Source organism: Bos grunniens, chromosome 15 (genome assembly GCF_055505025.1).
Source record: "Bos grunniens cultivar Pamir isolate PY7600 chromosome 15, Bosgru_T2T1.0, whole genome shotgun sequence".
Taxonomy (NCBI): Eukaryota; Metazoa; Chordata; class Mammalia; order Artiodactyla; family Bovidae; genus Bos; species Bos grunniens.
The window spans coordinates 53,933,234-53,955,450 of record NC_141179.1 but is presented as its reverse complement, the minus strand read 5'-3'; the positions used below and the strand labels follow the sequence as shown (position 1 = coordinate 53,955,450).

At 41.3% G+C, this 22,217-nt stretch overlaps 1 protein-coding gene across 12 annotated transcripts in view; it reads left to right on the top strand.

Moving 5' to 3' along the window:
- The window catches only part of C2CD3 (C2 domain containing 3 centriole elongation regulator), a 127,120-nt gene that overhangs the window by 62,091 nt on the left and 42,812 nt on the right, over positions 1–22,217 (top strand). For 9 of the 12 annotated variants that reach the window (XR_015142163.1, XR_015142162.1, XR_015142164.1 and 6 more), the window contains 8 exons: positions 776–956; positions 2,443–2,626; positions 3,404–3,576; positions 5,231–5,354; positions 10,571–10,839; positions 11,300–11,389; positions 14,535–15,137; positions 16,498–16,836. Coding sequence is in view for 5 of the 12 variants with exons in the window: in XM_086340739.1 (XP_086196865.1) it covers positions 776–956; positions 2,443–2,626; positions 3,404–3,576; positions 5,231–5,354; positions 10,571–10,839; positions 11,300–11,389; positions 14,535–15,137; positions 16,498–16,836 (1,963 nt within the window). In the remaining 7 variants the exon portion in view is untranslated. The remainder of the gene's footprint in view (positions 1–775; positions 957–2,442; positions 2,627–3,403; positions 3,577–5,230; positions 5,355–10,570; positions 10,840–11,299; positions 11,390–14,534; positions 15,138–16,497; positions 16,837–22,217) is intronic. The other 3 variants (XR_015142166.1, XR_015142167.1, XM_086340741.1) reach the window with 1 other exon arrangement.

Sequence of the window (22,217 nt, the reverse complement as noted above, 5' to 3'; positions counted from 1 at the left end):
AGATTCCAAGGCAAAGACCTAATGCAATCTCTGTTCCACATATTTTGGGTTAGTAGTTAGACACTTAAACACATAAAAATCATGCAGTCTGACCCTTATCTGAATCCTGAATTCCCCTTTGGTGAGTATTCCCAATAATCACTTATCTAGTGTCTGCTGAAGCTGTCTGGAATTGAGGAAAAGAACACTGGCTGTGGAGTCAGTCTACCTGAGTTCAGACCCTGGTTCCACTGTTGCTGGCTGTTAAATTAATATTAATAAATGCAAGGCTCAGAATAAGTAATACATACATTATTGTTATTAGAAGTACCTTCAGGAGCAGTGTATTTACTACCTCTCCACTAATAAACACTTGGTGTTACTCCTAGTGTCATTAAAAACAATAATTAATGTAATTAATACTTAGCTGCTTCAAATATGTGTTCTTTATCCTATTAAGGAAATAGCCTTCTATTCTTAGCATACAAAGAATCAGAAACATCTGATTAAATTTTATCAAATACCTTTTCAGCCTTTATTGAGGTAGTCACTTTTTTCCTTCCTCTGTTAGTGCATTGGATTGCATTTATGGATTTCCTAATATTGACCAAGTCTCACAGTCTAGAGTAAATGCTCCCTGATCTGATTACAGTGAGCAGTTGTGAGATTTATACACAATGAATATTAAGTATCTGCTTATTTCTTCATCTTTTCTCAGACTATACAGATAATAAGCATGAACACTCTATACAAATTACTCTTTAAAGCTCACCAGCATCTCTGTTTCGTTTCATAGGCAGGGGACCATGGAAATGGATTGATGGAGCACCACTTTGAACTCCTTGTAGACAAGGTTAAAGGGCTTGCCCCTGTTCAGGCCACAGTCTGGGGAGAAGCAGATTGTTATGTCCAGTACTACTTCCCAGTTCAAGACTCACAGTCCAATGTGCTGAAAGGACCTGAGTTCCTTGAAAATGGTAGGTTTGGGAGATTAGGCCTTCTTATTCTTCTGTAGCTCTTTTATTGAATATACTTAGAGATTTTTCTTCCTGAGTGAGTCTTGTGTTCCTCAGTATTTCTAGTCTTACCTGAGCAATGCAGGAGATACCCTGAGTTTTTGCTTTTCTTAAATTGTTTTTTGTAACATTTTATTTTGATTTGATTTCAAATTTATGGAAAAGTTGCAAAAATAATACAAAGAATTCCTGTATACCCTTTACCTGAATCCATCAATCATTTATATTTTGTCTCATTTAACATCATTTACAAGCCTGTTCACTCTTATTATTAACATACAGTTGATTCTTATTATCCATCATAATTATATCCTGTAAGGTCATCAAGAGCGCTAAATTAAGAGAATACTGAACCATTGTTACTAGGGGAAATATGTACACATACGTATCTCACATAGATCATAATCTTAAATCCTAAAGCAACTTACCGTGGTGGATTCTAGTGTCTTTATTTTACAGAAGAGAAAGCAAGGTTCAGAGTGTTAGTGACTGCGGCCACCCTACTAACAAGTGCCAAGGTTGGCACTTAAACCCTGTCGAGCTGGCCTTAGTGTAGAATTCCTGCACTACACTGTACTGTCCCTTACTGTCTCCAGCCTCTGGTCATCTCTGAGAGCTCAGACGAGCACAAAGTGTCGCTTTGTTTGATTGCAGCTGGGAATGAGCAAGTTGGGTGACTCAAATTTTCTGTCATTCTGAGCATGTCCTTAAGTAACTGTGAAAGTGCTGCCGGGATTAGTTTTGAGGTTCAAAAAATGGACTTGTACCCAGGATATATAAAGCACTCTTAACAAATCAGTAATAAAAAGACAACCCAATTTAAAAATGGGCAAAGGATCTGAATAGACACTTCTCTATATAGAAATGGCTAATAAGTACATGAAAACATGGTTAACATTATTAGTCACTTGGGAGATAAAGATTGAAACAGTCACAAGGTACCGCTTCATACTTGCTGAGATGGCTATATATATGTTTTTAAATAGATTAATAAGTACTGGTAAGAAAGTAAAGAAAATAAAGTGCTGGAGCTCTCACACACTGTCCACCAACAAAGGAATCTCTTCTGTATTATCATGGCACCTTAGGGGACCATAGCTACTAAGGAAGTGGACCTTGGTAGGAGTAATGCAGTCAGAAGATACAGATTCTGCTTCCAGTCTGTGACGTAGTAGCTCTAAGACCTTTGGATTGACTGTGTAACCTCAGAGTACCCATATCCTCATCTGTGTAGCAGGAGAAATACCTGCTTTCTTTGCTCCTGGAGAAGGGAATAGCTACCCACTCCAGTATTCTTGCATGGAAAATTCCATGGACAAAGAAGCCTGGTGGGCTACAGTCTAGTATGAGGATAAAATTGAATAATACTGGATATTAACATTCTTTCTTATTACATTTAAGGCACTTAATGATGTGTTGAGTTATTCTGAACTTTTCTTTTCCAAAGGAATCACCCTGAAGCCTTTTAGATCTGCAGCCACACTCTATGTTCCAGACCCCGTCTTTAACAGCAGACACCATCACTCTCTCCTGTTGCCAGCTGAGGTTCCAGTGCAAAGGCTCCTGCTTAGCACCTTCTCTGCGCATGGGCTTGTCCCTGGAGGTGGAGTCCAGTTTGAAATCTGGTGCAGGTACATTATGCGTAATCCATTCCTGTGCCTAGGAAAGAAGTGCACAGTCATAGAGCATCCTTCCCTTAATTAGCCCTGGTTGAACTGTAAGCAAAGTGGCCCCTTCTGCCCTGTTTAATATTATTTAGAGGAGTTTGGTAGTGCCTCTTATCCAGCTTTTACCATAATCTGTTAAATTGTTAGGCTTTTGGGAGCAGTTTGTATCTCTTGCTTCTAACCACTACTTATATTTGGAAGAGAAGTTTTCATTTTTATCTCCTACTGTCACTTAACATGTATTAGTCACCTTTCTTCTGCTTCTCTTTTTGCCTTACATTGTTCAGGCCCTTGCTATATCATGCCTCAATTATTGTAATACCCTCCTAACTGGTCTCTTCACTTCTAGACTCGTTTCTTGTAATCTGTTCTTCCCACCACCAGAAGACTAGCCTTTGTGAAATAATAATTCCACTCATGGCACAGAACCACTTGTGCTGCAGGATGGATGTTGTCAGGAGAAGCTACTCCCAAAGGGCAAAGCCAGATGCTGATTCCTCAACCGAAAACCTGTGAGAAGCTGGGCTTTGTCTTGAACACAGAGTATAATTTATGGGGTTCCTCCTGCAGGTTATGGGCAGTAAATCCAGCCAGACACAACCACAGCTGCATACCTACCACAAATACAGAACAATCAGGCTCCAAAGAAAACTAGATACTGAAAGTTTATCCCTGGAACAGACTGACTCATTCGTCCACCTAATTCTTTGAACTGACAGCTTGTGCTTTTGTGGCTTACAGATACTATTATCCTAATGTGAGAGACCAGATGGTCGCCAAAGGAACCTTGCCATTATCAAGGATCTGTGCCTTGGTAACCATGCAGCACCGTGAGGACGGGGGCATACAGACCTTTAATCTCCCTTTAACCCCCAGGCTTGAGAATAGGAAAGAACTGAGGAACCAGTCATCAGGTAATTGAAGACATCTACCTTTCCCTTTCAAAGGCAGGATATGTGAATATCCCTTTTCCCTCTAAATTAGTGATTCTTCACATTTTGTGGTACTTACCCTTTTAAGAATTTGATAAAAACTGAGGCACGTTCTCTTAGAAAATGAGTAGAATACATACTGCAAATTTTGAATATAATTTTAGAAAATTCATAGTTATATAGACTGTGTACATAAATGTTGCTTGTCTCATCTCACCTTTAACTTCAGTAGCATTTGACAAGCCCTCATGACACAAATCCCAAGTATTATGTAGGTATACTCAGAGAATTATTATTCCAAGGCAACATGATGTAGGATTGGAAGAAAATAGCATGAAGTGGAAATTCACTGTGAGGGAGGAGAGAGTCAGGATTTAAAGTTAGAAGGGATTAGTTAGAATTGGAGTTTTGAATTCTGTCCTAATGGTTCCAGCAAGATGACCTATCCTTCAAATACATCATGAATAACTAGAATGAGCCTCATAAATCAAGTTACTCTTCCCTCTTCCTGGACAGTATCTGCCCAAAGGCTTTATCTTGTTATATTAAGATTGAGTTGTTCCTCCTGACCCTCACTGATCAGCTTGTTCTGTTGTTCCTTAAAGCTTTCCCTGGAGACTTCTCTAGTGGATAATAGATAAGAATCCACCTGCCAGTGCAGGGGATATGGGTTTGATCCCTAGTCCAGGAAGATTCCACATGCTATAGAGCAAGTAGAGCCCAAGAGCCGGGACTGCTGAGCCCACATGCTGCAGCTACTGAAGCCCGTGAACCTAGAGCCTGTGCTCCACAACAAGGGAAGCCTCAGCAATGAGAGGCTTGCGCACCGTAACTAGGAGGAGCCCCCACTCTCTACAGCTAGAGAAGGTCCACATGTAGCAACTGAGACCCAGTGCAGTCAGAAATAAGTAATTTAAAAACAAAGTTTATTTTTAGTTTTGGCTGCACTGGGTCTTCGTTACTATGTGGACTTTTTCTCTAGTTTCAGAAAGCGGGGGCTGCTCTTTGTTGCCCCCACAAGTGGGGGCCCTGTTGTTGCAGAGCATAGGCTCTGGGGCACATGGGCTCAGTGGCTATAGTATTTGGGCTTAGTTGCCCTGCAGCACATGAAATCTTCCTGGACCAGGGATCAAACTCATGTCCCCTGCATTGACGAGTAGATTCCCAACCACTGGAATACCAGGGAAGTCCAGGAGAATTTTTATTAAAAGATGGCATGTGAAGGTGTTTCAGGTGGTGGTGGTAGGAGGGTGATAGAAATGTGTGAGTGTGAAAATCTTTTAAAGATTTTAAAAACAAAGGTTAGAGTCCATCTCAATTCTATAAAAATAACTGGGATTACGTTCTGCCTCTGTTAGTTATGGGATTTTTACAAGCCGTTGAATCTCTGAGCCATAGTTTTCATAGATATAAAGTGAAAATTGTGACTTATATTCTGCTTTATTAATCCTAAAGTACAATAATATAATCTGATTCTGACCATAGACAGATTGTTTCACTGCTGAGGCCCCTTACTGTTCATTAGGATTATAGTGTTTAATCTCTTCCTTCCTTCCTGACTAGGACTTAGGGTTTGGTAGAACAGAAGATTATTTCAACCAACCATTTGATTTTTCCTTTCACCCTCATTCTTCAGGCTTACTGGATGTGGGCCTAAGGTACAGGCGTACTCCAAGGACAGCAGAGGGAGTTCTTGCTGCCCGAACTGTCTCCATCTCAGTCCAGATTATCAGAGCCTGTGGTTTACAAGCAGCAGCCAAGTAAGTTCACCTTAGAAAAGAAATTCTCAAACCAAACCTTTCTCCACTGCAGTCCATGTAATTTGTGATGCTCAGATAACATAAAACTTCCTTGGGTACAATCTTCAGTTTATTAACCATAATTCTGCTCTTTTCTTTTTCTCTTAAGAAAGCACATAGGAATATAAGTGAATAAATCACTTGCACATGTTGCTGTTTTAATTGTTATTAGCAACTTAGTTCCTTGAGCTTGTCCAGCAGTTTATCCTCTACCCTGCTGCTGCTAATGTTGAGTCGCATAAGTCATGCCCGGCTCTTTACAACCCCATAGACTGTAGCCCACCAGGCTCCTCTGTCCATGGGATTCTCCAGGCAAGAATCCTGGAGTGGCTTGCCATTCCCTTCTCCAGGAGATCCTCCCGACCCGGGGACTGAACCCAGACCTCCCCTGCTGTAGGCAGATTGCCATGTGAGCCACTGGGGAAGCCCTCTACTCTACTCACCCCTTAACCCAAGGTCAGACCCTATGCCCTCCAACCATGCCAAGACCAATCACTATTACAGATCCTCTGTAGTCTCATGTTCAGTCTGAGTACCACCTTCTGTTTTTCTGGCTCATTCCCCTTTAGTCTGTTGTCAGTACAGAAGCCAGTGAGCTTATGAAAACTTAAATAGATCTTGACACACATCTACTTAAAACCCACCGATGCCTTTCCATCTCATTTAGAGTAAAAACCAGAGCCTTTTAAATGCCTGTAAGACCCCACATGATCTGACTCCATTATCTTTATGACCTCCTCTGCTCCTGGTAGTTGCTGCTCTGCTCACTCCACTCCAGCCACTGGCTTTTTTATTGCTTCTGCCCACATGCTCTTCTTCCCCTCAGGGCCTTTGCCTTGCTGTTTTCTCTGCCTGAAATACTGTTTCTCTGTATAAACGGCATGGCCTTCTCTTGCCTCCATTGCTCATTCTTCTCTCTACTTTGGATGTTCTTCCTTATTTTGTCCTCTAAACAAACTTCCGTTTTCGGCAAGGCTTTGCAGCCTTCCTCCATCTCTCCCTACATGTTGATAGAACTGGTGCTTTGTCCTTTGTCTACTAGCTCCATGTTGCAGCACATAGCAGTCTGTTTCCAATACTTGCAGACATGAGTTTTCCTCCACTAGGCTGTGAATTCCTCTGCATGCACACACTGCCTGAACTCTTCTCTGTACCCCCACCACAGAGCATCGTTCCAGCACATAACAAGTGCTCAGCTAAGAAAGAGAATTTGGGACTTCCCTGGTGGTCCAATGGCTAAGACTCCATGCATCCGATCCAGGGGGCCCAGGTTCAATCTCTTGTCAGGGATCTGGATCCTGTATGCCACAAGTAAGAGTTCATATGCTGCAACTAAAGGGCCCATATGCCATGACTAAGACCCAGGAGAGCCAAATAAATCAGTTCAGTGTAGTCACTCAGTGGTGTCCGACTCTGTGACCCCATGGACTACAGTACACTAGGCCTCCCGTTCCATCGCCAACTTCCGGAGTTTACTCAAATTCATGGACATTGAGTCAGTGATGCTGTCCAACCATCTCATCCTCTGTCATCCCCTTCTCCTCCCACCTTCAATCTTTCCCAGCATCAGGGTCTTTTCAAATGAGTCAGTTCTTCGCATCAGGTGGCCAGAGTATTGGAGTTTCAGCTTCAGCATCAGTCCTTCCAATGAATATTCAGGATTGATTTCCTTTATGAAGGACTGGTTGGATCTCCTTGCAGTCCAACGGACTCTCAAGAGTCTTCTCCAGCACCACAGTTGAAAAGCATCAATTCTTTTGTGCTCAACTTTCTTAATAGTCCAACTGTCACATCCAAACATGACTACTGGAAAAACCACAACTTTGATTAGACAGACCTTTGTTGGCAAAGTAATGTCTCTGCTTTTTAATATGCTGTCTAAGTTGGTCATAACTTTCCTTCCAAGGAGTAAGCGTCTTTTAATTTCATGGCTGCAGTCACCATCTACAGTGATTTTGGAGCCCCCAAAAATAAAGTCTGACACTGTTTCCACTGTTTCCCCATCTATTTCCCATGAAGTGATGGGACCAGATGCCATGATCTTCATTTTCTGAATGTTGAGCTTTAAGCCAACTTTTTCACTCTCCTCTTTCACTTGTATCAGGAGGCTTTTTAGTTCTTTGCTTTCTGCCATAAGGGTGGTGTCATCTGCATATCTCAGGTTATTGATATTTCCTCCAGCAATCTTGATTCCAGCTTATGCTTCATCCAGCCCAGCGTTTCTCATGATGTACTCTGCATATAAGTTAAATAAGCAGGGTGACAGTATACAGCCTTCATGTACTCCTTTCCTGATTTGGAACCAGTCTGTTGTTCCATGTCCAGTTCTAACTGTTGCTTCCTGTTACAATCTGAAATCTGTTGCATACAGATTTCTCAGGAGGTAGGTCGGGTAGTTTGGTATTCCCATCTCTTTCAGAATTTTCCACAGTTTGTTGTGATTCACACAGTCAAAGGCTTTGGCATAGTCAATAAAGCAGAAAGAGATGTTTTTCTGGAACTCTCTTGCTTTTTTGATGATCCAGCGGATGCTGGCAATTTGATCTCTGGTTCCTCTCCCTTTTCTAAATCCAGCTTGAACATCTAGAAGTTCATGGTTCACGTACTGTTGAAGCCTGGCTTGGAGAATTTTGAGCATTATTTTGCTAGCGTGTGAGATGAGTGCAGTTGTGTGGTAGAATGAACATTCTTTGGCATTGCCTTTCTTTGGCACTGGAATGAAAACTGACCTTTTCCAGTCCTGTGGCCACTGCTGAGTTTTCCAAATTTGCTGGCATATTGAGTGCAGCACTTTCACAGCATCATCTTTTAGGATTTGAAATAGCTCAACTGGAATTCCATCACCTCCACTAGCTTTGTTCGTAGTGATGCTTCCTTAAGCCCACTTGACTTTGCATTCCAGAATGTCTGGCTCTAGATGAGTGATCATTCCATCATGATTATCTGGGTCATGAAGATCTTTTTGTATTGTTCTTCTCTGTATTCTTGCCACCTCTTCTTCATATCTTCTGCTTCTGTTAAGTCCCTTCCATTTCTGTCCTTTATCGAGCCCATCTTTGCATGAAATGTTCCCTTGGTATCTCTAATTTTCTTGAAGAGATCTCTAGTCTTTCCCATTCTGTTGTTTTCCTCTTTGCACTGATCACTGAGGAAGGCTTTCTTATCTCTCCTTGCTATTCTTTGGAACTCTGCATTCAAATAGGTATATCTTTCCTTTTCTCCTTTGCCTTTCACTTCTTTTCGCAGCTAGTGGTAAGGCCTCCTCAGACAATCATTTTGCCTTTTTGCATTTCTTTTTCTTGGAGATGTTTTGATCCCTGCCTCCTGTACAGTGTCATGAACCTCCATCCATAGTTCTTCATGCCAAATAAATAAATATAAAAATATATTTTTAAAAAAGAATAACTAGATCATGATCCTGAAGCAAACTAGCTCACTTTGGACATGAATTCAAAAAAGAAGCAAATGCTGCTTAATTTGGTCCCTGTTACAACTTAAAAGTCAGAATATTTACCTTTAACTTAATGGTCACTAAATAACTATTGGGATTACTGCCATGTGAGATCTTACATGAAAGTAGCTGGTAATATGATCAGTCTAATTAATACTTTTCCTCACTGAATTCTCCAAATAGACTTTTACAGTAACCACTCGAGAACATCTTAGTGAGATACCTGGGCGGTTTTTTAATCATGTTCTACCATATAGTCAAACTTCTGATGGTTTCTCATCGTCAGTAACAATGGTCTCCTAATTTTAATTCTACATTCCTATCATTTAAAAAAAATTTGCATACTCTCTAAATATATGGATACTTATTCATATATGAGTCATCTTATGTACTACTATATTAATATATATATTGTTAAGAGTAGTAAAACTTTAATATATGAAATAACAACTCTAGAAATTTTAATAATTTTTTTCCTGTGCCCAAATAGTTTACTCTCTGAACCCCCTAGATGGTGCTCACTACATTCTAGAGTAGTGGTCCACAGGATAAGGTCCAACCTGCTTGCTCAACATGGCATTCAGGACCCTTCAAAATAATCTGAGTCTTGAAAGAAGAGTAGGAGTTAATCAAAATGCCCAAGAAAGCTGAAAATTATTCCAGTCAAGGAGAAGAACATGTGCAAAAGCCATGGAGGCATGAAATTATGTATAATGGAGTACCTGTTCTGGGTAAGACCCAGCCCATGTCAGAATCATAAACATAGTGTTAAATAAATTAGTTACTATGTAACTGACATATTAAAAAGCAGAGACATTACTTTGCCAACCAAGGTCAGTCTTGTCAAAGCTATGGTTTTTCCAGTAGTCATGTATGGATGTGAGAGTTGGACTATAAACAAAGTTGAGTGCTGAAGAATTGATGCTTTTGAACTGTGGTGTTGGAGAAGACTCTTGAGAGTCCCTTGGGCTGTAAGGAGATCCAACCAGTCCATCCTAAAGGAGCTCAGTCCTGAGTGTTCATTGGAAGGACTGATGTTGAAGCTGAAACTCCAATACTTTGGCCACCTGATGCGAAGAGCTGACTCATTGGAAAAGACCCTGATGCTGGGAAAGATTGAAGGTGGGAGGAGAAGGGAACTACAGAGGATGAGATGGTTGGATGGCATCACCGACTCAATGGACATGAGTTTGAGTAAGCGGGAGTTGGTGATGGACAGGAAAGCCTGGTGTGCTGCAGTCCATGGGGTCACAAAGAGGCAGACACGACTGAGCAACTGAACTGAACTGAACTGACAGAAAAGGACTCAGAATTTCAATACTCAGATCTCAGAGAGACTTAGTAATAGATAAGAAATTCAGTAGTTTCTCTGAGAACTCATGGGGAAAGTCAGATTAGATGGCAGGCAGTTTTTTTTTAAGTCCTGCATCTGATCTGTGTTGTACTTTCAAGCAAAAAGGGCAAGAAGCCAGACCAGGGCAGTGGAATGTCCTTGTAGTATCACTCTGTTAGGCAGATGAATATTGTCTCCTTCATACACACGTACGCTGTGACATCTCTATTACTAAGAAAAAACACTGTGGCCCTGCCAAAGCCTAAATAGGAAACACATGGTCTGTGAGTGTTCTTGGTGGCCTCGTGGGAATGGTGACGTTCCTAGGCAGTCTACTGATTTCTGATACTGCATCCTTCTCATTTCTGATATTCCTGCCCTTCTCCCCTACAGGGCTTTGGCTGAGCAGGAACCTGCTCTGCAGTTTAGTGCCACAGTCGGGGTCAATGCCTTTGTCACCACTCATCTGTCCTTCCTGCCCAAGGGAGAACAGCGCCAAACCCGCCCTGTGGCCTGTTCCTTCTGCCCCGAGTTCTCCCATCACAGTGAGTTCTCATGCAACTTGGTAACTCAGCACTGCAGTGGAGAAGCCTGTTTCCTGGCAGAGCTGTTAGAGTTTGCAGAAGTTACTTTTGCTGTTTATCATGAAGATACCAAGTCAGGTAAGGACAAATGGCTCATAGTCACAATTGAAAAGAGTTCTGTTTTGAATGGTATAGCACTTCCAACTTACTTCTAAAGGGTATTATAGCAAAAATATGTAGAATATGCATTGAGTGTGTTTAAGAGAATGTAGAGGAGTAAAGCAAATGTGTCAAGTTGTTAGCAACTGAATCTAGGTGAAGGATATATAGGAGTTAGTAAGTATTCTTTTAACTTTTCTGTATGCCTAAATTTTTCAAAGTAAAATTACTCAAGTGTGGGTATACACATACTTAATGATTTAATTTAAATGATTTAGAAGGCATTCAAGATTTGACTGGAGCAAGATAATCTCTAATGCCCTTCAACACTGAAATTGACTGAGTATAAACGGATTCTCATATGGCTGTATTGTAACACAAGCCCTTTAGTCAGTAGACCACCAACTAATTTCCCTTTTTTTTTGGTTTGATTTAACAGCCAGTGATATAACCAGTATCCATTCATTCAAAGATTATCTGCTTGGAGTAGTAAAGATTCCAACAAAAGATCTGCTGATGAAGAGATCTGGTAGGGATCCTGGATTATCAGTTTCTGATCCTATCCTTTCCTGTTCACTTCCCTGCTCGAGATCATCTTGTTTGGCTCTCTTGCAAGATATTGGGTAGGGTGAGGGGAGACACCTTAGCACATACTTCTCAATTCTGCCAAATACTTCAAGTTTTCTCAAAAATACTGTAAGTCCTTTGCTAGTTATTTCAGAAGTCTTCTAATAAAGCAGAGAAGCTCAAAACACTGTACTGTCATCTTCCTCCAGGAAAGGGAATGAGGATGATACTACTTATAATAAATATGGCAATACCTATTGCATTGTATAGCATGCTGTAAAATATTTTCTCAGATCTCATTTGAACCTCAGGGTAACTCTTACTGTCAGGGATACTAGGATTATCTTCATTTGACAGATGAGAAAATTTAGGCTCACAGAGTTTAAGTGATTTGTCAGAACCACACAGCCAAGTAGTAGAGTCCTGGAAATCAAATTCAGGTTTGCCCATTCTTTTTCACTATATTCTTTTGTCTGACTGAAGAAGGAATGAGGCTGCGAGATAGAGACCCGAAAGAAGGTACAACCACCAGGACAGCAGTCTGGAAATACTGGTCCCATCCTGCTTTTTACTAGCTCAGTGACCTTGACCTCTCTGAGTCCCACTTACCTTATAGATGGAGACTGTTCATGGTAACAAGTCTATGAGGTAGGACTCAGTGAGATAGGATATGTAAAGTACCTGACACATAGTAGACACTCAGTAAATGTTAAGTTTCCTTCTTTTGCCGATCTTCCTCCCTAGGATTATATGATCTTTTTTCCAAAATTTAGCACACATCTCCCAGTTTTAACTGTGAATTGAAATTTGAGCAATACTCAATAAGCAGATACTATGTGCCTGCCAGAAAGAAGTCTCTAAAGCTTGATAAAGCGTTCAAATCTCACTTCTGTCACTTTTTGTGATCTAGGACAAGTCACTTCATCTCTCAGCTCTCTAAATGGAATCTCTAAAAATGGAAGTAATAGGATCTTTGCAGGATTAGTGAAGCGTTCAGTGAAGTTATACATATAAAAGATCTCTGCACAGGGCTGGCCACATGGTTTCTTTCCTTCTGAAACTTACTACAGAGTTTGTCAGCAAATAGGCACCATCGGAGAAATCGCATCTTCACAAATTAAATTTAACCACTTGGAAATAAACCTTTTTACAATTTGGAATGTAGCACTTGTCTTTATAGTCAGTTATTCTAAAGTGAACATTCTGTTTTGTTTCCTCCTGCCAGTAATCTCAATGATAGAATCACAGAGCCAGAGGAACGATCCTATGCAGCAGTTCTTAAGTGCTAAAATGGTGTGAAATTCTTTGTGGATTTATATTTGAGCATTTTTCTGGACCAACTTTCATTACCGCCAAAGGGATCTGTGACCAAATAATGTTAAGAACCACTTGGTTGTGAGGAAATTAATACCCAATGATGAGAAATTACTAAACCAAAGCTGTGGGTTTTTAGACTAAAGTTAAAAGGAGTCTTGGAGATCTACATTCTCATTTCAGCATCCTCATTTTATAAATGAAAACTTGGAAGGCCCCCCAAAATTAAATGCATTAAATCATAACACCGTAAGTGACCTTTGGCAGATTCGTCTCAATAAGTCTGAATCTTCTCATCTATAATTTTAATTAATAAAATCTCAGAAAATTGCTGTGAATATTATACCAGTCTATAAACTGCTTTACATAATTATGAAATCCAAAAAGCTCAGAAAATTACAAGTTTTTTTAAGTTAGATAAGCAGCCAAACCTGACGCCAACTGACATGAGACTGTTTAGTCTTTATTTTCTGACTTAGGCCACTTCCTGATTATATAAAGTTTTATTGGAGCACATTGTGCCCATTCATTGACATATTGTCTATGTCTGCTTTCTCACTACAATACAATTGAATAGCTGCAACAGAGACTATATGGCTGAAAAGCCTAAAATATTTACCATCTGCCCTTTTACAGAATAAGTTTACCAACCCCTGACCTACATGACCACTGACTAGTACATAGTATTCAATTTATGTACCATATAACCTTTCTAAGATCTGAAAATTTTTAAAAGTGTAGACAAATCTGATCCTGAAGATTCTAGATAAGATATTCTGAACTTACAATAGGTGGATTGTAGACTTTAAAGCCAGCTATACCTGGATTCAAATCCTAGCTTTACTGCCTGGTAGCTGTAACAACTTGGGAAGGTCTCTGAGCTTTCATTTGCTCATCTGTCAAGTATGGATTATTGTCCTATTTAGTCCTCAGAACTTGACAGGGTTATCAAGAAAATTAAATGATGTAATATGTATCAGGGCTTCCCAGGTGGCGCTAGTGATAAAGAATCCGCCTGCCAATGCAGGAAACATAAGAGACATGAGTTTGGTCTCTGGGTCAGGAAGATCCCCTGGAGAGTGGCATGGCAACCCTTGAAGTATTCTTACCTGGAGAATCCCATGGACAGTGGAGCCTGGCGGGCTACAGTTTAGGGTCACAAAGAGTTGGACATAACTGAAGTAATTCAGAGCACAGTATGTATAAAGCATAAGAGAATTTCTGACACATAATAGATACCCAGTAACAAATAGCTAATATTTAAAATTTTTATTTTAAAGTCTAGTGCCTGGTCCTTTGTATGTGTTCAGTAAGTGGCAGTTCCCTTGGTAAAAGACCCGTAGCTAGACATCTCTCAGATCTCCTCATCCTGTCCCATGCCTTCTCCGTTGTACTCATCATACCGTAATACTATTTCACATTTTTAATTCTTTCAAAGCTCTTCCAGAACCATTATCTCATTTGACAATCATAATAACTTTGTCTAGTAAGCAAGATTGGCACTGTTTTTCCCGTTTGTCAGGTAATGAAATAAGGCTAAAAGAAATTAATGGCTTACCCAGACTGAACCACTAATTTTGGACTGAGCCAAGGAGAAAATTCAGATCTTCGGCTCCTAACCTTTGTTCTTCCACCTGATTTCATTGTCTTTCAGTGGTCAGATGAAACAAACTTCAGTGCATTGTGGGTTTATGTTTTCTTTTCTATATTGGACCAGGGTGATGGTGGCTCTTAGGCAGAAAGTCTTTTTACTTTTAAAACAATAATTAAAAATCTTCCTTTTCTCTCATAAGGGATCACAGGATGGTATCCTATTGTTTTCCCAGAAGAGGGAGCCCTGCCTCATGGCTTGGAACTCATGCAGAAGATTGTGGGTGGTCTGGAGCTTTCAGTCTCCTTCACCCATCCTGGAGACAGAGAGCGGGTATTGGAAGCTGCTGAGCTATTGGGCTGGAGCTTTGAGAGTCATCTGAAGGATTTTGTCAAGATGGATGAAGAGGAGCCAGCCACTGTCACCATCTCCACCCCGAGGCTCTGGCTGCCCATTCACTGCGTGCTGCTTGCCGGCCACAACCACATTCATAAGAATACATATTGCTACCTCCGCTACAAACTATATGATCACGAAGGCTTTTGGACCCCTCTCAAGAAGCCTAAGGAATCTACAAACAAAAAGCAGGTCATGGTTACTTTCAAGGCATCCAAAAGAGCAGAAGTCACTAGGAACCCATCACTGCTTTGGTACTTCAGAGAGGAGAGGTTAGAGATCCAGGTATGGCGGGCTTATGGCAATGAGAGTGTGGAGAGGCCCCACCAGACAGACAGCTGGATTGGCTCAGCCTATGTGGACTTGACCAGACTTGGGGAGAGGTCAGCAAGGACACTCACTGTCAGTGGTAAGTGATGAATAGCCTTAGCTCTTACGGTTTGAGCACCTCTGCTCTGTGACAAGCACCAAGTGAGATACCCTCTCTGACATTATTTTATTTGGTCCTCCCAGAAATCTATTAGATGTCAAACTCATTTTTCAGTCATGAAAATGGAGGCTCAAGTAGGTTGGGTAACTGCCCAAGGTCACATATTAGTAAGTATTCTGGCCATTATTGCATGTTGAAAGATTAATAGTAATTTAGTAATGCTTCTTGAAAGTAAAGAGATTTCTGAAAGACGTCTGCTGGCTGCTTTAAGAAGGGCATTATCTAGTGACAGCATACCTTAGTGGAGCATAGGTATACAGTCTAAGATCTAAGAACTGGCTCTGAACTTTGTAGCCTTAAAGTACATCCAAATTCATCAGATTATTGCACCTAACACAGTGCCTAGAACACTAAGTCCTCGTTAATACATGTAAAATAAGAATGAGTGAATTTAGGGTCTACCTTTAATCCCATGTATAAGAGCCTGTATGATAATCTAAAATGTTGGTTTTTAAATACACTGAGAAGTGTACCTGCTAATGAGATTAGGATATCCTTTCTCTCTGGTCAACACATCTTGCAATCAGAAAATCTACATGGTAATTAACTGGTTCATAAGACAGAAAGGAAAAAGGTAGTATTTTGCAAGTGACATTATGGGTGCTTTTCTTTCGAGCATTTGTTCAGTATTTGCTCTATGTACATGACCCTAGGAATTCAAAAGATAAGCCAAAAATAGTTAATGAACTTGTTGTTTAATGGGGGAATACAGTAGTAAATACATACAGTAAAGTGTAAGATACTCCCTTTTCTTTTAGCCTCCTGCCACCACCTCCTCTTTCCCTTCCAAATGATCTTCAGGGTTACTGCCAAAACCTATTTATTTGGTGAAACAGGCTAAATTGAGCATCAAGTCAGATTCCTAATAAGAAGCCAAAGAAGAGGAACCAGTAGGACTTATGGAAGAAAAGACAGGCTACTCTTGATTTCATCAAATGTTAAACTTTTAAGAGACTCCAGAAGTCATTTAAGTCTAGCTCATGGATTCCTCAGCTCATGGATTCCTTCTGTAGCAGCTGTGCCTTGTAGTCATTCAGCTTTGGCTTAAAATCCAGCCTCTCATTACTTTCCATTATTTCAGATAAAGTTGGAGAGTTGCAGGGGAGACAGTAAAAACTCTCTCAGTGTATATTAACCTCACAGTTTCTTTTGCAAATTGGTAAGTTAGGGCCTGTGGCCCTACCAAACAAGAGAGGACCACAAGCACCCTCAGTGAACATCTCCAGGTTTAGAAAGTGTTCCTGCTTGCCTCAATTTATTCTTCTCCATCCTGTTGCAGGTGTTTATCCCCTATTTGGACGAAACGCTTCGAACCTCTCGGGAGCTGCCTTGAGAGTTCATGTGGTTCTTTCCTCTCTTTCTTCACACCCTGGGCCCACTCATGAGCTGGACTCAATGGACTGCAGCAGCCACAGTGAGTCTGAGCAGGTCCCCAGAGGAATTGATGAGATCCAGCTCTCTCCACCACATGGCCACCAGAAGTCTCCAGCCTCCACCCAGGTCCCCTGCAACAACACCACAGCTGAAGTCTGCCCAGCCCAGGAGGGCCCTCCTGAGTCAGATGGAACTTTCACAGTCAGCATTCTGGTAGAGAGAGCAATGCACTTAAGCTTGAAAGGTATGTTCTTCTCACTTACCTATAAACAGGTATCTGACTCTGCAGGCTACAGTCCTGTCTTCATAAGTCTTTCTACTCATGACAGGGTCTGGAGGAATTGTTAATCATCTTAATCAGTAATAATTATATTTTTCAAGCCTAAAGGTTTAAGCAGTGTGAAAGCCTTTCTGAACCTAAGTGGGCCTTCTCAGTTATCTTAATTTTGTGTATCAAAAATTACTCAGTCCAGAAACCAGAGTATCAATTTAGATGCACCTCTTTTCATTTTTCACCATCAAAGCCCCAGATCATTAAATTGCTGTGTCTCTGAAATTTCTGTTAGATCTCTACCTTGGTCTCTGTTCATACCAACTTTATCCCTCTTCATTATATACCTAGGGCCAAGGATTCTTAGCACTGGATCCATAAGCCCTCAGGAATCCAAGGATTAAAGTCAGCGTAGGTGATCTTGGATAGGAAAATAATTACATCTTTATTTTTATTAACCTCTAACTAAAATTGAGGTTTTCCAGGTAGCCCAGCAGTAAAGAATCTGCCTGCCAAGCAGGAGACATGGGTTTAATTCCTGGATCAGGAAGATCCCCTGGAGAAGGAAATAGAAACCCACTCCAGTATTCTTGCCTGGGAAATCCCATGGACAGAGGAGTCTGGCGGGCCACAGTCCATGGGGTCGCAAAGAGTTGGACATGACTCAGAGACTAAACAGGAGCACAGCAGCAACTAAAATTGAACGTTTCTTCCAATTGTGAGTGTAGGCAATAGAGCCTAGTAGGAGAAGGCGATGGTACCCCACTCCAGTACTCTTGCAAGGAAAATCCCATGGACGGAGGAGCCTGGTAGGCTGGAGTCCATGGGGCCGCAAAGAATCGGACATGACTGAGCGACTTCACTTTCACTTTTCACTTTCATGCATTGGAGAAAGAAATGGCAACCCACTCCAGTGTTTTTGCCTGGAGAATCCCAGGGATGGGAGCCTGGTGGACTGCCATCTATGGGGTCACACAGAGTTGGACACGACTGAAGTGACTTAGCAGCAGCAGCATGATGCTGTCAACTATAGAAATCACAGGTATTTTCATATCCCATTTTAGTTACTGCAGATATCTTGCATGTCATTTATTCCTGTCATTACTTCAAAATTTCAGTAGTTATTAAACCAAAGTAATTATTAAACCTAAAACTTAATCTTGTTGTATATTAATAAAACACATGTATTTGCTGTGTCACAGTTTTTTAATGTTTTGATAACTTTGATTTCTTTGTAATCTTATGTATTTTACATTATTCATAAAAAAAAAAAATACTACTAGAAGAGGCCCATAGACGTCCCCAGATGGCCAAAGTAATCCATGGCACAAAGAACCCCTGCCCTACATTTTTTTTGCCCTCGCCCTACTTTTATTCAGCCTTGTAATCGCTCCTAAAATTTTCCCTTTTGCCATCACCCTACTCTTTTGCCTGCTTAATTCCAATTCATCTCTCAAGACTCAGCACAAACATCACCATTTACCAGAGTTTCCTATTTGCTCTCTTACCACCTATTTACCACCTATTTACCACCTATTTGCTCTCTTAGCACTTTTGCCCTTTTTATCATAGCATATATTGCATATATTAATGTTAACATTATTTGCATGATTTTCTTTTCTGCTAGGTAGGAGCTGTTTAAGAGCAGAGACCTTATCTCATTCATTTATTCATTCCTTCAGTGTTGGGGGCCAGAGTGAGGTACTCCGCCCATGGCAAAGGTCATGAGGAAGGAGGCTCGACACACGCAAAGGTGGGATCGAGCCTCAGGAGTCCCCCTGAAAATCCTCGAGCATCTACCCCCATAACCAGAGCCTGCCTACTTTACTACTTTGTGCTCACCTACACCTCTGACTTTACGGGGGGCTGTTCCCCACCATCTCTTTCGGAGAAGGAGTTAACTTAGAGCTCCAGTTAATAATAATTTCTGGGCGTGATAAGAGTGTGTTAACCTACAAACTCCTCTGAAGGTTCTCTAGCCTGCCTGACAGGCTTGTCCGGCCACATGTGATTGCTCACAGCCTCCCAACCGTGAGAGGCACGAGATGCTTTAAACCTTCTAAAAACAGGTTCCTTAGAAAAGTTAGAAAACTATAAGTATAATGGGCTGATTAGAAATTGTATTGGTGAAGGGTTTTTCATTTGTTGAGCCAATGTTTGTTGCTAAGTCTCCACATCCCCTGCCCTTACACACATTAATGAATATATAGAAGAAATAAGTATTAACCTTTGATATTAATCACGTTAGACCTTAGGCTAAGTAAATTCTTTCCTTAACTAAAACCCACTACACCCTCACCCTATAGGAATGTAACTTTATTTGGGTGGTGTCTGTTTTAAGAATAATCACCCCTGGAGAAATAAGTGTCCTGGTTGACTGACCGTTGTCACAAGGAGAGGGTCATAAATTGTCAGCAGGCCCCCCTGGCCAGAAGATGATGTAACACCCCTAAGACCTCTGTATACATTTGTATGAAGCACCTGACTTTGATAAAAGTCAGGTCTGCTGACCCCGCGTGACTCTTGCATAACATCTCAGTGTATAAAAGTAGACCATGGAAAATAAAGAATTGGGATCAGTTTCTCGAAATACTGGTCTCCCCGTGTCGCTCTCTCTCCCACTCTGGCTGAGTCTCCATCTGGAGCGCGGAACCCACCATGCTTACTAATTATGCCTGGGCTTCTAAGATCCGACCGGGGAGGCCTCAGTGTCTCCTCTCCTTCGGGAGAACGGAAGGATGCCTGTGGCCTACGTAAGTGGTGCAAACTTCTTGTCTTGAAGTTTTATTGGTCTCCCGCGTAAACCAAGCCACTCAGCCTCTTTTCTCCACTGAATTTTCCTACTGAGCTATCCTTATTCTATTACTCTTTATATCTTTAATTAATATCTAATTGAAGCTATTATATCCTGATCCTCGCCTATGCTGTCTCTCCTTCGAATACCCTGGATCAGCCGGGGCTGGTTCCCGGCGCTTCAGCAACAAAACATATCCTATTTGCTGTGTGAGCACTGTCCATGGTGCTGGGGATAAAGCAGTGAACAAAATGACAATAATAGTGCCCTTATGAAGCTTGGAGAAGGCAATGGCACCCCACTCCAGTACTCTTGCCTGGAAAATCCCATGGACGGAGGAGCCTGGAAGGCTGCAGTCCATGGGGTCGCTGAGGGTCGGACACCACTGAGAGACTTCACTTTCACTTTTCACTTTCCTGCATTGGAGAAGGAAATGGCAACCCACTCCAGTGTTCTTGCCTGGAGAATTCCCAGGGACGGGAGAGCCTGGTGGGCTGCTATCTATGGGGTCGCACAGAGTCGGACACGACTGAAGTGACTTAGCATATGAAGCTTACATTCTAGTAGGATTATATTCAGCCCTGTATTTCCAGGCAATAAGTTGTGTATGTTTATGACTTTGAGCAGTTATTGTCTCTCTTTGTCTTGAATTTCTCATCTGTAAATGGCTGTGATTATCAGTTCTGAGAAATGTGATTATTCTGAGAGCTAAAAATCCATAGCTTTGTGAGTCCAGAAGATTTCAATGTATGTCTTTTGATTTGGCCTTCCTGCTTGGCTCCTACAGATTCTGTGTTGCCTCTCAGTTTTTGCTGTGTATCCTTATTACTTTGGAACAGAAACAGAATTCATGCTCACAGTAGCTGTTATCTGTCTTTTATTTCTATTTCTCCATATACATACTACCAACAGATGTTACTTCCAGAATTATAAGCTTCTACAAAGACCCTGAGGTTCTCAACCTTCTCATCACCTTTGTGTGTCAGAGACCTTGAAGCGTTCTGTCTCAGGACAGAGTCTTCTCCACATACAATCTTGCTGTGCTGTATTAGAGATACTGAGGTCCCGTATGAGTCACAAAATTAGGAAACAGTTTGCGCTTTTTGTCTGCCCTACCAATGCAGCCCATCTGTGACAAGTCTGATAAGGAATGAATTTAAGGACAGCACAAAAAAGCTTTGATTTTTGCAAAAATTGTTTTGGGTTTTTGTTTTTGCATTGAAAATAAAATTTAATGTGCAAAAACATTGTTATATTCCGTTTTAGGGGTTGCCTCCATGTTGCAAAAAGCAGAATATGCTTGTAACTTCTCAGTTAGACAGCAAATTGCATTTTGAAATATGGCTTGACAATTAGCAGTAATTTATTGAACATCTCTTTGTACCAAATTCTACTCTTACTTTTGTACATTAATTATCTCACTTAATCCTTACCACTATCCAGTATTCTTGGGCTTCCCTTGTGGCTCAACTGGTAAAGAATATGCCTGCAATGCAGGAGACCTGGGTTCGATCCCTGGGTTGGGAAGATCCTCTGACTTCCCTGGTGGCTCAGATGGTAAAGCGTCTGCCTACAATGCAGGAGACCCGAGTTTGATCCCTGGGTTGGGAAGATCCTCTGGAGAAGGAAATGGCAACCCACTCCAGTACTCCTGCCTGGAAAATCCCATGGATGGAGGAGCGTGGTAGGCTACAGTCCATGGGGTCCCAAAGAGTCAGACACGACTGAGTGACTTCACTTTCACCCACTCCAGTAGTCTGGCCTAGAGAATTCCATGGACTATATATAGTCCATGGGGTCACAAAGTTGGACAAGACTGAGTGACTTTCACTTTAATCCTTAGCACAAAGGATTATTTTATGAGCAGATTACAGTACATAACCATTTCATAAATGAGGAAACTGAAGCTCACAAAACAAATGACTTGAGTTACACAGTTGATAAGCTCTATAGAGCTGGAATTTTAATCCTAAAGCCTGACCTAAAGGAATTTCACCTAAAGCCTGTGCTCTTTGGTCTAGTACACAGTCTTTACCTTGCCTCTCCGGATGTATTTATCAGTTTATCTGTGTTTATCATTTAGTCCTGCTTACGCTGTGTATTGCCAGGGTAATTATGTACTGTATGTCCAGTCCTGTGCTTATGTTGCAAGAACGGTAGTTCAGTTCAGCAAGTAGTAAATGTTAGGCCAGTGCCAGGTACAGAAAGTCCAGAGCAGATGGCACACAGTTTCTGTGCCCTAGGAGATGGTAACCCAGATAAGGGGATATGATGAACTGACGGGATTTTAGAGGGGCCGTGGACACAGTGGTGGCACCATAGTGACTTTCTTTCCCTTCTAGTCATAATAAATAGCAAACCAGTCCCTGGCTCATGTACCTTTCTTAGCCTAGATTCCTTTCTCCCTTCCCCAGTTACCAGTTACCAAATTCTCCCCAGCAACCTGCTCTTTCTCTCTGTCACCTTGTTCCAGCCATGCTGGCCTCTTTGCTTTTTTCTTGACTGTATAGGCAGACTCCTGCTTTGAGGCTTTTGAATCTGATGTTCACTGTGTGCCTGG